The sequence below is a fragment of the Ambystoma mexicanum genome, chromosome 3q (genome assembly GCF_040938575.1).
Source record: "Ambystoma mexicanum isolate Mex_15411 chromosome 3q, UKY_AmexF1_1, whole genome shotgun sequence".
Lineage (NCBI taxonomy): Eukaryota > Metazoa > Chordata > Amphibia > Caudata > Ambystomatidae > Ambystoma > Ambystoma mexicanum.
Window position 1 is genome coordinate 192,072,597 of NC_090926.1, and position 17,116 is coordinate 192,089,712.

General features: G+C 47.3%; 1 protein-coding gene across 4 annotated transcripts in view; it reads left to right on the plus strand.

The window, feature by feature from the left end:
* The first annotated feature begins 14,127 nt into the window (after positions 1 to 14,127).
* Positions 14,128 to 17,116, plus strand: part of LOC138582307 (retinol dehydrogenase 16-like) — a 253,185-nt gene continuing 250,196 nt past the window's right edge. Inside the window, exon 1 of one of the 4 annotated variants that reach the window (XM_069653472.1) lies at positions 14,128 to 14,353. In XM_069653472.1, the coding sequence (XP_069509573.1) occupies positions 14,277 to 14,353 (77 nt within the window). In that variant the 5' untranslated portion in view covers positions 14,128 to 14,276. Of the gene's footprint in view, positions 14,354 to 14,598; positions 14,924 to 17,116 lie in introns of those variants that run through there. The other 3 variants (XM_069653474.1, XM_069653473.1, XM_069653475.1) reach the window with 3 other exon arrangements.

The following is a 17,116-nucleotide window of genomic DNA, read 5'->3' on the forward strand; positions in this document are numbered from 1 at the left end:
ATTCATTATTATCACGGATACATCTGGGTTTCCAACCCTCATTATGGACAATGTAACAATGTCTAAATGTTTGCTTAGTCGCCCCCCATGCTTTATTCGTCAAAAAGGACCCAGCATATCTGGCGTCCATGGATCTAAGCACAGCCTTTGATAAAAATGAACAGCGACAAACTCTGGCATGGTCCTATAATTGCCCTAAATTGCCCTAAATCTTTGGCAGACATACTAAAGGTAATTCACACAAATAACACGGCTTTCGTGAGAAGTAGCATAGAAGGCCATAGCACCTCCAGGTTCCTGATATGCTCAGGGGTTAGACAATGGTGCATTTTGGCCACATTGCTATTTTCTATATACTTTTATAATCTAATTTTGTCAATGTTTGGGTTGAGGGGGGACTAACTAGCTGACTACGGGTTAGTCCCGCCCTCTACCGGACAGCGTTGGGTAACACAGACTCTTATCTGAACGCCAGCAGCAGCTACGAGACCTTCTTCTCACAAACTCAGTTGCAACTTAAGGAAGGAAGGGGACAAGAGTGAACATCGGGCACATTGAACTCTTTGAACTTGATACTTTCCAATCCTGCCTGGGACTTCAGAGTCAATGCTTACCGGTACTCTCCCAATGCCTTCAAACCAGTGAAGTAACTGGTATCTACGCGCCCCTGCAAGACACGCAGGATGGAGAGCTCATCTTTTACAAACATAAGGTGATGTTACTAGAGGGATATCGGAGGTGATTAGTGGGGGAGAGCGAGAACAGTTGGGAGGCCATCACTAAAATCCACAGGTGGCTAATCCCTGTCTCCACTTGCAGGAAAATACTTCTTCGGGTCCAGCAGCCAAGACTAGGCGGGCCAGTCCAGACAGTCATCTCTGCACTACGCATCACGTTGACGGAGACCGCAGCTGTCAGGGTCCGATCGACACCCCTGTGGGGTCCAGGTGAGCGTAACAGAACACAAAGCCTTTCTAAATATACCCAACTGGGTGTTATGGGAACCTCGGAAACCGACCCAATTATTGGGGGCCCAATTATTGGGGGAATATACGGCGGAAGTACATGCCGCTCGCCAAGAGACTAATGCCCTCAGGAGAGAACTGATTGTCTCAAAAGAACGCACTAATGATCTGGCTAGGCAACTACTGCAAAACCAAGCTGGGCAAACGCCCCTACATGGATATGGGGGAAACCCAACCCCCATTTCATTAAGCAATCCTGTGCAAGTGGTTTTACCAGGAAATATTCCGTTAGCTCCACCCGAACGCTTTGCTGGGGACCCCAAAAGGTTCGCTGTGTTTATGAACCAATGACGCTTGCACTTTTTATGCAGACCGGGAGCCTTTCCAAATGACCAAGCCAAAGTAGCCTTGTATTGTAATATCTTAGTGGCAGCGCAGCGGATTGGTCCATTCCGTTAGTCAACCAGGATGATCCTCTTCTCCGGGATTTTCAGGGTTTTCAAAGAAGCATGGAAAAACTATTCACCAGACACTCACAGGGTCAAGCCCTGGACAACAAACTTTTATCCTTACGACAGGGTAACCAGGATCTGCTAACCTATATTGCAACCTTCAATAGGTTGGTGGTGGAAACCGGGTGGCCGGAGGAAAAACGAATTACATTGTTTCATCGTGGACTTCGGGGAGAACTCAAAGACGTCTTGGCTCAAGTTGTGAACCCACCTCAGGATTGCACAGAATTTATAGACTTAGTGGTCCAGCTAGTCCACCGACTTCAGAACCGAAAGACTGATCGAGCTAAGTTCGAGAATCGGGTATTGGTTAAACCCAACGTTGCCCCCAAAGGAACAGATGCATCTGAACCTATGCAGATCGGGGGTGTTAAAGGACCCTTAACTCAAAAGGAAAGAGAAAGAAGACGACAGATGCAGTTGTGTCTGTACTGTGGAACCTCAGGACATTTTCTACGGGATTGCCCTACAAAACCACCCAAGAAGGTGGTAGGAGTTGCTGATAAAAGCTGCATAGAGCCTGATTCGCGAAACGACTACGCCCGACAAGCGTAGAGGTCCGCTTGCCGAGCTTAAAGAAGGACACTCAGACCTCGCATCTGATCATCCCAATGGTCCTACTTGATCCCAGGCAGCCATCACGTATGCACGCAGTAAGGGCATACATAGATAGCGGGGCCATAGGAAACTATATGGACCACAAATTGGTGTCAAGGATGAATCTACCTCTTTGCAAAAAGACCACTTCGGATGTCATCACCACAGTTGATGGAACTGAGATTGCCTCAGGCCTGTAACTCATTCCACTACAGAGATGACACTGTTGAGTCAAGATGGGCATCGAGAGACTATTGTGTTTGATCTTATCAAAGCCCCACAGTTCCAGATAATACTGGGGATGCCATGGTTGGAAACACATAATCCTTGTATAGAATGACGAGAGAAGAGAATAACCTTCCCGGATTGTGTACACACCTGTTACCCGGAGAAGAATTTGAACAAAGGCCTGGCTACAGTCGTTAACCCAATCGTGCAGTTACCTCAGGAATACCAAGAACTTCAGGATGTTTTTCAAAAAGAACAGGCCAATACATTACCACCTCACAGATCATACGATTGTCAAAACGACCTCCTACCCGGTGAACAACCCCCATGCAGTAGAATCTACGCCCTCACGGATCATGAAAATCTTCACCTACGGCAATACTTGGACCAATACCTTGCTAATGGCTTTATTCGTCCTTCCAAGTCTCCTGCATCCTCAGCTTTATTCTTCATGCCAAAAAAGGAAGATGACCTTAGAACGTGCATAGATTACCGTGCATTAAATCAGATTACGGTAAAAAACTGATACCCATTGCCTCTGATCCCCGAATTACTAGACCAAGTAAAGGATACTTGTATCTACACTAAGTTAGATCTCCGAGGGGCAGATCATCTGGTACGTGTCAAGAAAGGCGACGAATGGAAGACTGCCTTTCGCACCAAGTACGGATTATTTGAATATCAGGTGATGCCCTTTGGATTGTGCAATGCACCAGCAGCCTTCCAGTATTTTATGAACGATGTCCTTCGTGAATTCATTGACGTCTGTGTCGTCGTATACATAGATGATATTCTAGTGTACTCCTCCTCAGAATCTGACCATGTTAAGCACGTGCGAGCAGTCCTTGAGAAACTACGCCAGCACAAGATATATGCAAAATTGGAAAAATGTGTTTTTCATGCTACGGAAGTTGAATTTCTTGGATTTATCCTGACTCCAAAGGCAGTCCGAATGGACTCTCGAAAGGTGGACGCAATTCTCAAGTGGCCATCACCCAGTTCAGTCAAAGGGGTACAAAGCATGCTCGGATTTGCTAATTTCCACCGCAGATTCATTCCGGACTTCTCCCATGATGTACACCCCATCACAGCACTTTTGCGAAAAAACAAACGCTTCTTCTGGACCGAAGAGGCTGAAAAAGCCTTCCAAGAGCTGAAAGCGAAATTCACATCAGCACCTGTCTTAAAGCATCCACGCCCTGAGCTTCCATACATAGTAGAAACTGATGCATCCAGTTTAGCCATGGGAGCTGTCCTGTCCCAGAAGGATCCTGAAACCGGTCAACTTCACCCAGTAGCGTTTTGGTCCAGAAAGTTCTCAGCACCTGAGTTAAACTATGCAATTACCGATAAAGAGCTATTAGCTATCAAATCCACCTTTAAGGCTTGACGGCACTACCTTCTTGGTGCCAGGCATACCATTACCGTAATCACTGATCACCGGAACCTGCAGTATTTAAAAACAGCCAAAGCCCAATCATTGCGACAACTTCAATGAGCATTGTTCTTTGCCGAATTTGATTTCGTGATCACTTATCGACCAGGCCGCAAAAATGGCAAAGCAGATGCCGAATAGGGATGGGAGAAGCATATGCAAACCCGGAACCGGTGCCAATAATTCCCGAGCAAAGAATCCTTGGCATAACTACTCTACAGACACTAGAAGATATTCATTCAAAAATCCAACAACTCTTCGATCCAGCAACCATGCAGGACTGGGTAAAGAAAGGCCCGGACTACTCAGTCATCAATGACCTACCTTACTATCAAGGAGGACTATTTCTACTACACAAGGAAATACAAGAACTAGTCATCTCCAATTACCATGACACCCTGGGAAGGGCACCCAGCTATCGCAAAAACTGAAGTGAAAATTAAGAGACAGTTCTGGCGGCCCACTTGGCAAAAAGACGTAAAGTCATTTGTGATGTCTTGTGGCATTTGCACCCAAAACAAAAAAAAGAAGAAAAAACCCGCTGGCCTTTTACAACCTTTGGATCTTCCACCTACACCATGGCACACCTTGTCTCTAGACTTTATTACAGATCTACCGCCATGTAATGGATTTAACACCATCCTAGTTATTGTGGATATTTTTTCCAAGATGGCCCACTTCATTCCTTTAAAAGGATTACCTTCCGCTTCAATTTTGGCCAAGGAGTTCCTCGAAAACATTGTTCGAATACACAGATTTCCTTCCGTATTGGTCTCTGACCGAGGCAGTCAATTCATTTCACAATTTTGGAAGAAATGTTGTCAATTGGCGCAAATCGACATGAGGTTATCAACCAGTCACCACCCCCAGACCGATGGTCAGACGGAGAGGACCAACCAGACCCTTGAACAGTACCTACGTTGCATGCTGCACCAGACCGTAAGCAATTGGAAGGATATTTTATGGATTTCCAAATATGCATACAATAACTCAGTACATTCTGGAACCGGACAAAGCCCCTTCTATACCATATACGGACATCACCCTCGAACCTTAGAACTCGATTCGCCTCAGCACTTAGAAATGCCTGCAGTTAGTCATTTACATTCTACTATTACACAGCCTTTAAGGAGGCAACAGAACATTTGAAACAAGCGAAAGAGAATTATAAGAAAAATGCTGATCAACATAGAAGCGATGCTCCACGATATCAGATTGGGGATCAAGTTTGGCTGGCTACAAAACACATACCTCTAAAAGGAACTCAGACTTTTAATCCTAGGTATTTGGGACCTTACACAGCCATTATCAACCCGGTGGCCGTCAAGTTGGAATTACCCTCTAATATGCGGATCCATCCTGTCTTTCATGTTTCACTTCTGAAACCAGTTCAACCCGGGACAAGACTTGCCAAACCACCTGACCGCATCCTAATAGATGGAGAACCTGAATTTGAGGTAAAGAATATCCTGGACTCTAAGTTGGTTGAATCAAGACTTTTTTATTTAATCGACTGGAAAGGTTACGGACCACAGGAAAGGTCATGGGAGCCTAGTGACCACGTTCATGCACCTCAGTTGGTGAAGAAATTCCATCGGAACTTCCCAGACAAACCAGGGCCAAGGGGAAGAACAACTTTAGGAGGGGCCTTGGGGGGGGGGAGTGCTGTCATGATGCCTACCCCCGGGCATCCAGATCAAGCCCATCAGCCCCGGGAGCAGGCATCCAGACATTTACAAAAACCCCAGCAGCCCCAGCTAGGGGCTGTCTGGGTTCAGTCCTGGCGCCGTAGGCACCAGGCTCATAATAAAAATCAGTCCTGGCGCCATAGGCGCCAGGCTCATAGACATTACTTACCTCATGCAGACCATGCTGCAAATAAATCCAAGCCAACGTGAGGCCTGGATGGGACTATTTTACTACAGGGACTATTTTTTACTCGGGTGTGGTCCTGGGGAACTTCTTTCCTGGGACTACTTTGGAGGCTATTTAAACCATGCCCGAACAGCAGCACATGCTTCGTGTTATTCTGCATCCAGCAGCGTGACTCTCACCGTGCCTGCAGCCAGCATCCAGTCTTCTGCCACGCCTGCGTGCCTGCAGCCAGCATCCAGTCTTCTGCGACGCCCGCCTCGAATCCGGAGCTCCTAGAATAAAGAGGAAGAAAAGGACAAGGTTAGAAAACGAACTTATTTCAAATTCCTCACCTGATTCCAGATCCATTTCATCTCCCGACCTGGAAAGTACATCAGTCCTGCACGCGTCGCTTCGCCAGCTCCAGCACAGTGCCATACTCACCAGTTCTCACAGCATCTTTCGATCCGGCACTGTCTCCATCATTTCTTCGCCGTACTTCGGCACCTAGGGGCACAAGAATAACAAGGTGAGCCAAGGGAATCAACAAATACCTCTTACCACCATAGACTTACCTGATTTACCACCGGCGGTATTATTCTCCATATCTTCATATGCCGCATCTGTAAAGAGGGAGAAAAACAACACGTTAACGCATGCAATAGTTACCGGACAGCGTTGGGTAACACAGACTCTTACCTGAACGCCAGCAGCAGCTATGAGACCTTCTTCTCACGCACTCAGTTGCAACTTAAGGAAGGAAGGGGACAAGAGTGAACATCGGGCACATTGAACTCTTTGAACTTGATACTTACCAATCCCGCCTGGCACTTCAGAGTCAATGCTTACTGGAACTCTCCCAACGCCTTCAAACCAGTGAAGTAACTGGTATCTACGCGCCCCTGCAAGACACGCAGGATGGAGAGCTCATCTTTTACAAACATAAGGTGAGGTTACTAAGGGGATATCGGAGGTGATTAGTGGGGGAGAGCGAGAACAGTTGGGAGGCCATCACTAAAACCCACAGGTGGCTAATCCCTGTCTCCACTTGCAGGAAAATACTTCTTCGGGTCCAGCAGCCAAGACTAGGTGGGCCAGTCCAGACAGTCATCTCTGCACTACGCATCACGTTGACGGAGACCGCAGCTGTCCGGGTCCGATCGACACCCCTGTGGGGTCCAGGTGAGCGTAACACATGTTTAGTAAATTTGGAGTTTGCATCGAAGTAAAAACCTAGAGTTTTTACATCTTTTGCGATGAGTATATTATTCCCATCTATGCAGATGCTGATAAAGTTTGGGCTGAGTTTCTTTAGATTGGTTTGTGATCCAACCAGGAGAATCTCTGTCTTGTCATCATTCAGGAAGAGGCCATGCAAGGCCCTCCATGCCTGAATGATAGTATAAATTTCATTGATCCTGGCTACATCTGTGGCGTACGTACCCTACAGTAGTAGGAGTATCTGGGTGTTGTCTGCATAGTTCGTGTAGGTGACACCCAGATGGTCCAGTTTATCAAATAAGGGCTTTGTAAAGATGTTATACAACATAAGTGAAACACAAGAGCCTTGTGGCACGCCGCATGTGATAGGAATGGGGTAAGCAGCTGCCGAGGGTGAGAAGACCCGCATGGTCCTGTTGTCAAGGAATGATTGAATCCATTTGATAGCTGAGCTCGAAAAATGAGCAGCCGATGCAAGGTGGTCACAGAGTACCTTGTGGTCGACCAAGTCAAAGGTCGCCGACAGGTCAGGGAGGAGTAGGATGGCCACTCTACCCTTATCTTTCAGTTCGTCAGTCTGGCATTTGAGGTCAACAAGCGCAGTTTCTGTTCCATGTTGCGGTCTAAAACCAGATTGTGGTGTACCAAGTAGTTGGTTAGTTTCAAGATAGTTTTGGATTTGCAAATATGCAACCCTATCTAGTATTTTTAATAGAAAGGGGACCGTTGTAATCAGTCTATAGTTTGTGGGTATCAATTGATCTAGCGTTTGTTTCTTGAGTAATGGGAGCACCCATGATTCCTTTAAATTGCAGGGTACGTAATTACTGGAAAATGATGAGTTGATTAGTTTGGTGATAAAAGGGGCCAAATCTCTGGCCGCATCTTTTATAATCTCTGCTGGGCAACTGTCACCTCTGCAATTTGAGGGTTTCAATTATGCTATGATTTTTTGTATCTCTGGTACTGATAAATTGGTGAATTTGAATCCTGAGTCAGGGATTAAAGGTGCTGGTGTGATCGGTTTGAGTAGATTATCGGTGGTGATTTGTTGCCGTTTGTGGGCTATTATTGTCTGGAGACCATTAATTTTATTGGCGAGTGCATATTGGATCCTGGTGCACCAAGGTTTAGCCTTAGGGCAGGAGTCTGCAGGTGGATTAGGATTTTCCAACTCTCTTAAGATGATGAACAGTTCTTTGGAGCTGGAACTTGCTTAGTTTATCCTATCATTGAAGGTTTCTTTTTTGTACGTAGCTGTGATTTTTGCTAGGTTGATTTTGTTCTCAGTGGAAGGGGTATTCTTCCAGAGCATTTCAGATTTCCTCTTCTCTGTGCATAGTAGTTTAAGTTCAGGAGTGAACCAAGTGTTCAGATGTGCCTTTGGTTTCCCACTGCACATTTTTAATGGGGCGATAGTACCTAAAGCTTTGATCATTGATTCATTGTACAAATCTACCATCAGATTTGGGTCATTCGTAGGTGGTAGAGTATTGAGAATTGGGAGTACTAGCGGTATGATGGCCTCAGCTGTGATATTACCTTTGTTTCTGGTGAGACAAGGTGGTGCGATAGGGCTTTTTATCCTCTCAAGGTTGTTAATGTTGAGCTCAAAGGAGATGAGGTGGTGGTCTGTCCATAATAGAGGTGAAGTCTCCTTTATTGTAATATTGCAGTTTAGATCAGCTACCCAGTCGAGTGTCCTGCCTTTCTCGTGGGTAGGTTGTGTGATTTTTTGTATACATTTTTGTACTTTTTTGGTTGGGCGCAACTATCTGACTACGGGTTATCCCCATCTAAATAATTGCTTATAACTCCTGTTCTGTAGCGGAATATCGTTGAAAATTGTGATCAAACCGGATCTAACGAATATCTAACAAGTCACATACATTTTTGTACTTTTTTGGCTAGAAGGGGTGACCAGCTGACTACGAGTTAGACCCTCCCCTCTAAATAATTGCTTATAACTTGCATTCTGAAGCGGAATATCGTTGAAAATGTCCCTGTGTCCCTGCCTGAAGTAGGACAGACTTTAACTGAGTCATGCTGGGAGTGTAATACTCATCGTAGTGAAAGCTGGGGAAATGGAAGAACAGAAATAAAGAGTTCCTGACTTGGAGGTAAGTACCGCAAAAGTTAGTACTGGGACGAGGAAGAGGGATGTGGAGGTGATTCTGTGTATTGTGATGTCTTGTTTGTCGGTACACCCCATTTTGCCGGTTCAGCAATGGGAAGTTTTGGCGCGACAGTACATGCATATGCTGGGAGGGTTATTTCCCCTGTAAAAATGCAGGGCTGCAATTTCACAGCCTCGGATGGATGCCTCATGTCTCAGTGATGGCTGTGATGTCGGGTCCCTGGTGGTGTGTGTGTGGGGCCCAACCTTGGGGGTAGGCCCGGCTTGGGCCTGGCTTGGTGCGCCGCTGTGCACAAAAGAAAGACGCGATCACACGTTTCGCTGCATAAACCCGGACTGGCGTTCTAACGCCAGTTCCGGCGATTCCTTTATTTCCGGTGTGTCACGTGACCCGGAAATAACTGGGCACGTGACACCACATTCCTCCCCAACTTGGAGGTGTTTACACTACTATTAACAACAAAACATTAGAGCGGTACCGTGCATTCAAACTGACTCTGAGTTCATCTTGGCCGGGTTTTCTGTAGGTAAACTCCGTCCACCACGTATCCCTGGAGACGGGAGGACGGTCTCGGCCTCTCTCTCAGGAGGTATCGGGTGTTACCTCTCTCTGGCGTGTCCGCTCTTGGGAGCTCAGGTTCAGTCCTACCTTCTTGCTGGTGTGTCGTCTCGGGGTCTCTTGGCGTGGCATAGGTTCTGGGTGATACTTGGTCTCGGGGCGTGCAAGGTGCCATCGTCTCTCTTCTTGGGGACGCTGGGCACTCTTCCCACAGTTCGGGTGGTACTTTCCTGAAGTGTGACACATTTCTTGTCACTGTTTCGCTCCCTCGGGTGGCGGTAACCATGCTGTGGTTTGCCGCACTGACTGTCCACGGTTGGAGTTCAAAGTTGAGGGACATCTTCTTGGGCGTAGCCCGGTTTTTGACGATGACAGCGTCGCCTGTGACTGGCTCGCCTGGTAATGCTTTCTTGTTCATTTCGCCTCAGTCGCATGGCGTCTATGGCCGGGATGTCAGGTTCGGGGGCTACCCACTGAGGGTGTATGGGAAGCTCTGCCTGTATGGGTACCCCGAGCATGAGAGCAGCAGGGCTGATGCCTGTGGAAGAGTGTGGGGTTTGCCTGTGGGTCCTCAGGAAACGATATACCGCTCTCAGCCATGGATGTCCTCGTTCTTTGGCGATGCAAATGACCTTATTGAGTGACCCCATGAATCTCTCAGCGTCGCCGTTTGCTTGGGGCCATCTTGGGGTGATTCGCTTGTGTTTTACATTTATGTCCTTAAAGAAGTTGCGCAGCTCTTGGCTGGTAAATGATGGTCCGTTGTCGCTCTTTATCTTTCTTGGAATTCCGTGTGTTGCGAAGATCTTTTCTAGCGTGAGGATTGTGGTCTCCGCGTTGGTGGACGCCACGTGTTTTACCTCAGGATACCTGCTGAACTTGTCAATTACCACGAGTAGATATCCTTCGCTGGCAATTGTACAGTGGTCCATGCTGACTGCATCCCACCGCTTGCTGCTTCTTGGGGCACTACTGATGGGCTCTGGGTTCTCAGGCCTTCTGGAGGCTTGGCAGGCTGCGCAGGATTCTACCAGCTCCACTACCCGCTGTTGTATGTTGGGCATCCATATTCTGGACTTTAGGTATGCTGTGGTTTTGACAATGCCCTGGTGTCCGCTTTGAGCTAGCCGGAGGGCTCTCTCCTCTAGTGATGCTGGCAGTATGATTCGGTGGCCTTTGAGGAGTACCCCTTCGGGGGCAACAGAGAGCTCATGTCGGATCCCGAATATTGCTCAGAGTTTGGCTTGAGCTGACGTGGTGCGTTGGGCCATGGACGTGAGGTAGTTCTTCCAATTACCTGACTGGATGGCGGTGGTGGTATGTTGCAGGATGGGATCTGCTTCCGTTTCACATGCTACTTCGTGCAAGGTCAGGGCCCGTGGTCGGGCGCAGGCGACTACGTGGCACACATGTTCATCAGTTTCCTTCGCATGGGGTTGTTCTCCTTCCGTGGCAAGCCTCGGGTGACGGGACAGGTAATCGGCTGGGTTTCTGTCCCTGGGCGATATTCAACTTCGATATTGTAGGGCTGCAGTTGCAGCATCCATTTCTCAATGCGTGCTGGTGGGTGAGGAGCCAACCCTCGGAATATCGGGATCAGGGGTTTGTGGTCCGAAAATACCTTTGCTTGCTTGCCCAGCAGGTACACTTTGAAGTGACGGCATCCCCACAGGATAGCGAGTGCTTCTTTCTCTATGTGTGCATAGTTCTGCTCAGGTTTGGTGAGTGCCCGACTGGCAAATGCGATGGGGAACACGTTGCCTTCATTGTCTGTCTGGGTTAGTACTGCCCCAAGGCCAACCGGGCTGGCATCTACAAGGAGTTCGGTATGCCTTTCTATGTTGAAGAATGCCATGGTTGTGGAGGCTGACAGTGAGTCCTTAATTTGTTGAAATGCTTGTTGGTGGATCGATGTCCATTCCCACTTCTGGTCTTTCTTCGTTAGTTCTCGGAGTGGGCTTGCAATACTGGCAAGGTCTGGAATGAACCGCGCGCAGTACATCGCCATTCCCATGAAGCTCCTTACCTCAGTGGCAGATTGAGGTGCCTTGGTGTTCTTTATGTCCTCCACCTTGGAGGGGTCAGGTGATGCACCTTTTGCGTTGAAGATGTACCCAAAGAAACATAGTTCTTCCTTTGTGAATTCGCATTTTTCTGCGTTTAGCGTCAGGCCTGCTTCTTCCAATCTGCCCAGGACTGCTGCCAGGCATTTGTGGTGCTCTCTCTCGTTTGACGCGTACACAATGATGTCGTCGCTGATGTTTGTGGTGCCCTCTAGGCCAGCGAGGACTTTTCGGATTTCGTGTTGGAATACCTCCGCAGCTGACGATATCCCGAAGTTAAGCCGTTTATACCGTCTTAGACCGAGGTGAGAGGAGAATGTGGTAATATATCTCGACTCTCTGGCTAGTCGGAGTTGGTGATAGTCGGATCTGAGGTCCAGTTTGCTGAATATTGTTGCTCCTGTGAGGTCCACAATGAGTTCATCTATCGTTGGAGTTATGTGGCGTTCTCTTCCGATGGCTGCATTGGGAAGCCTCATGTCTATACAGATTCGTACTGCGTTGGGTTGTTTGGGTTTTTGGGCAACCACCATGGGGGATACCCACGGGGTTGGGCCTGACGTCTTTTCTATTATCCCTGCTTCTTCCAGCTTGGCCAGTTCCTTCTCCACTGCCTCTCTCAAGTGGAACGGTATCCGTCGGTGTCGGACGGCTTTCGGCTCGATGGTAGGGTCTATGTGGAGCTTGATGGTTCAGCCTTTCAGGCATCCGATGCCTTGGAATATCTTTTGGTATTGTTCTAGTAGGACATCGAGTTCTTTGTGTTGAAGGCTGAAAGTGAAATGTATTAATTTCAGTTTTTCCGCTGTCTTGCAGCTTAGCAGCGTTTCACAGCCAGCATCCACGACATACATGCGTGCCTGGCAACTGGTGTTATTATGAGAAAAGTCTGATTTAAAGGATCCTTGCACTGGTAGGGGCTTCTTGCATACGTAGGCGTATAGTCGGACCTTCTTCTCATGGAGTTTGGGCTTTGGGCCGGAGCTTGCCGAATGCTGTCGTTGGCATTACATTCACTGTTGCGCCAGTGTCGATGACTACTTTTAGTGGTTCTCCGTTGGCGATGACTGTACATGAGGGTCTCTTCCTTTGTCGGGATCGATGTGGTTCAGCGTCGTAGTCGTTTCCGTCTCTGCGGTTTGGGATGGCGTTAAACAGGCATAAGGCGGCAGACCCGATGTTGAGCAAAAGGAAGGTGCGTTTCCTCTTTGGTACTGTGGTATCTCTTGCGTCGAGGTGCATTTCAAACTGTTGTAGCCAGATTTCCCAGCGAATGGCTTCTCCAGTGGTGAATGGGTCAAACGGAGGCATGAGCGTGGTGAGCGCTGGGTCGGGGTGATCTGTGGTGATGCTCCTTCTGGATGACGAGCTAGTGTTGACCCTCGAGGGGCTTGACTCTCTGCTGGACATGTTGCGTTACTGGGGTGATGGCGCAGCCAAAAATTGCAGGCCTGTAGGGCTTCACTCACCCGTGTCGTGATGCAGGTGCCTGAGTGCTTGAGTGATGTCTTCCGTTGACTTTGATAGCTTGGTTGTGCCTCCTGATATTTTAATTGTTCAATAGGAGGAAAAAAAAACCTAAATTGTTCTTGGTTGAGGCGGGACTTGCTGCAGCCACTTTGTACCGAGCGCGATGCTCCTAGAACGTTGGGGGGCTGAGAACGAGGCTTCCAAAGTTTCCGTCGGGCCTGCGTGTAGGTTTGGAATGTTGGGGGTGTGAAAACGAGGCTCGGATGCTGCGCGTGTTGATATGCAGCTCCACTCGCGGGCTCTTTTCCTTTCCCCTCGTCGCCAGTGTGATGTCGGGTCTCTGGTGGTGTGTGTGTGTGGGGCCCGACCTTGGGGGTAGGCCCGGCTTGGGCCTGGCTTGGTGTGCCGCGGTGCACAAAAGAAAGACGCGACCACACGTTTCGCTGCATAAACCCGGACTGGCGTTCTAACGCCAGTTCCGGTGATTCCTTTATTTCCGGTGTGTCACGTGACCGGAAATAACTGGGCACGTGACACCACAATGGCTGTTGCATGAAACTGTTTGAAAGGTGTTTGCACTGGACTCCGGTGTTGCTTGCAAATTATACATGTTGTGACTAGCTTTGAAAGCACTTGTCATCTTTAGACACAAACATTGGGAAGGCACGCCCTCCCGTTATGGCTGCCTGGCTTAAAAACTCACCAAGATTACCAATTGTGTGTGTTAAAAAGAACCACCTTACGCAATCATTAAAGGACACATGTACAGAAAATGCACCCCCATCGTTGACACACCAAAGGTGTTTTTACTAGAAACTCTAATTCAAATCTATTGGCTATGTCAATGCATTTTTATGTGGACGTGCTGGGCCACAATTTCACAGCCACGAATGGATGCCTCATGTCTCCAATCCTGCTGGGAATAAAACATGCATAGTCCTTCCAACCTCCACAAGCAGTTTCGCAGCTACTGCCCACACCTCCCTCCTGAACCCCTCCTCGCAGCATTTGTATGCTTCCTTGGAGTGAATGCCCTTGCTGTCCATTTCGGTGCGGCCCGCCGCGCCGAACCGGCTGCGCCAAATCCGCCCGCGCCGAAACGTCCTGCTCCGTTGTAAATCTAGGATGACGATTACGAAATGCGGAAGTGATTGCAGCAGAGCGTGAATCAACAAGTACACAGAGTTCTCAGAGGAAAGTAGAGCGCAAAGTAAAACACACCGAGTTGTCGACGAATGAGCTGTGGAAATAACAACATTCGCAAGGAGCTGGCTGCAGGAAGTGCAGGAAGTGAACCAAGTATTTATCTGACGTATTTTCATTATTATTCGAATATTTTTTTTTACCAAAAAAAGAGAGTGAAAGAAAGTGTGTTTTTCGAATATTTTTATGCATGCTTTTTTGTAGCACGTTATATCTCCTACGTCTTTATAATGCTTTCAGGCGAAAAGAGGAATGGCGGGAGGAAATGAAAAGTGGGTTACTGTTGTATTTCATGCAGAACATTGAGTAATTGGAGGAGGATGAGCTCGTACGGGAAATGAGAGGTGCCGAGTACAAAGGGTAGAGGTTAAAAACTTAGTCCGGGAGCAGCAGAGTAACAAAGGACAAAGTGGCCCCATGCAGTGAATCAGATTTCTCCCCTTGCCCGTCAGATGTAGGACCGCCATCCCCTTTCTTTTTATCTCTAGTGAAAAATTGTACTGTGAGTTGAAGTCATAACTGTGCCTTAACACAATCATTCAGCGTTGGAGGGTGAGCTGGGTGCACTGCCTGGTGCAAACCCCTTCTTCATTCTAATAGAAAAAACCGGACTGGATGACCTTGTCACGCACGGCCACGGGAAACTGAGAGATGTGGAGGTGGAGAGAAGGAACTAGAGGTAATCTGGCTGTATCCAAGGAAGGATCGGGAGGGTGGGAAAGGGACGGGTTGGGTTTGGCCTGTGGTTTGCCATCTTCATTGTAACATTGTAGTTTGACTAGACATTGCCTGAAACAATCAAAAATAATACAAACATCGCACTAGACTTGTCACTGACAGAAATAGCTAAACAATATGTTAATACACCAAACTCTTTGATCCAGCTGTGCATGCAAATTAAACAAGATACTATTTGACATACCTTTCTGTTTATTAGTATTATCTTTGAGTCATAATTTACACTCAAAAACAGAATTACAAACATAGCCTGACCGTATTGTGGTTTGCATTAAAATAGAACTACATAAGGCTCAACAGTACCAGGAGTAAAAATGTCATTTTGCTACAGGAAGTCAATCCAGCTATCACAGGTGACCCTAATGTTCTTTTACAATGATTACTGTATCCTTCCTTAATAATGGTATTTGGTGTTTTCCTTGAGGTGGTTAGGGAATATAAATACCTGGGGATTAACGTTGAGGAAGGGCTGACCGGCAACTCCCATCTTGCCCATGTTAAGGTCAGATGTGCCCAGACTATTGGATCAGTGGAGAGGCTAGCACGCTTCGTGGGGGCAGGGGCTACTCTGCTGGAATTCTGATTCAGTTATTCTCGGCTAAGATTAGCTGGAGGCTGGCACTCAGGGGTTGACTCGCAAGTTGCGGTGCGCAAATCCATGATGCTGAAGAGACTATTCCGCTTGCCTCTATGCACCCCAGTACATACTATTCTCCTCGAGCTTGAGATATTCTCTTGCAAAGCGAGACTGCAGATTTCCTTGCTGAACCTCGTTTGGCGCCTGGCTAATGAAGCGGGGCACGCTCAATTCCATCATCTTTAAGGCACCTTTGTGCAAACCCTTGTTCACAAGGGGCAACACACTGCACCACATTGTGCAAACTGCGCACCAAAGGTTGACAGCGGCTTTTGGGGCCCCCATTTGTTTGTCTTATCCACGGTTTAAAACCGCAATGAAAAAGGTGATTCAAGTGCACTTTCGTGAGCAGTACGATGAACAGCTGCTACAAAAACATAATAGCCGACTGTTCATTGAGTACATATTGGCCAGGACCAATACCCCAAAGTATATTGAGCAATTTGTGGGAAATTCATCGATATGGGACTATCTGAAGCTGAAAACCAACTGTGTTAAAATCTTAGAGGTAACAGGGGCATGGGAACACATCCCCTAGGTCTTTATGGCTATGTAGGTTATGCAGCAGTGCAAGCGTGAAAACTGCGCAGCACTTGATGCTTCAGTGTTAGTCGACTAAAGTCCATCGAGCAGTGGCCAGGTTAGCCGCTGGTTTGGATCAGTCCTGTTTGGAAGAGGCACCCTGGGATTTCTTCATGGTGGGGAACCACAAACCATGTGTTGTGTTTTTTACGATTTTATGGAGAAAGGTAGCTCTCCTTTTGGCTACCCATGGCTAGTAGGCTGGAAAAATCTGCTTAACTCTGTTGTTATTCCCAATTGTTGCCCCTTTTTCTTTTTATGTGGCTTTCTTTTTCGTTATCCTTTTGTTCGCATGCGTTAATAAATTCTGTATAACACGGTAATAATAAAAAAATAAAAAAATAAAAAGAATGGTATTTATAAATAACAATTGAGCAAACCAGAAATTCAATACTTTAGGCAAGCCCATGCCCGTAACTTAAATTGAATACACTTCATAGTTGACAGTAATCCTCTGGTTGCAGTCACTTCAACTGGTTGCAAGCATTGGCCAGGACACAAGTTAAGGCTTTTGTATAGGAATTTGCTAGGCACTACCATAACGGTACTATCTGGCCACGAGATGGCAACAGCTGCAAAATGGTGGCATATGATAGCAATGCCTATCTAAAACCTATTCACAAGCCAGCACTGTTGACTTTGTCAATAGGTATTTAGAAAGGACTTCAGTGCAAGCAACGGATATACATGAAGTGTTTGAATGTACACTAGATAAGGGCGTTTTTATTACATCAGGAGCACATTTACAGCTGCAATTAAGGCATTAACTCGTAGCAGACTTCTTTGAAATGACACTGGCAGGCAGCAGTTTGATGTTACTGCTTGATATATGGAGACAGCTGAAAGAGATCGCAGGAGGATTTGGTTTGGGCTGGGAGGGTCAGGAAGTGAATGGGAATAGCCATAGGGTTTAAC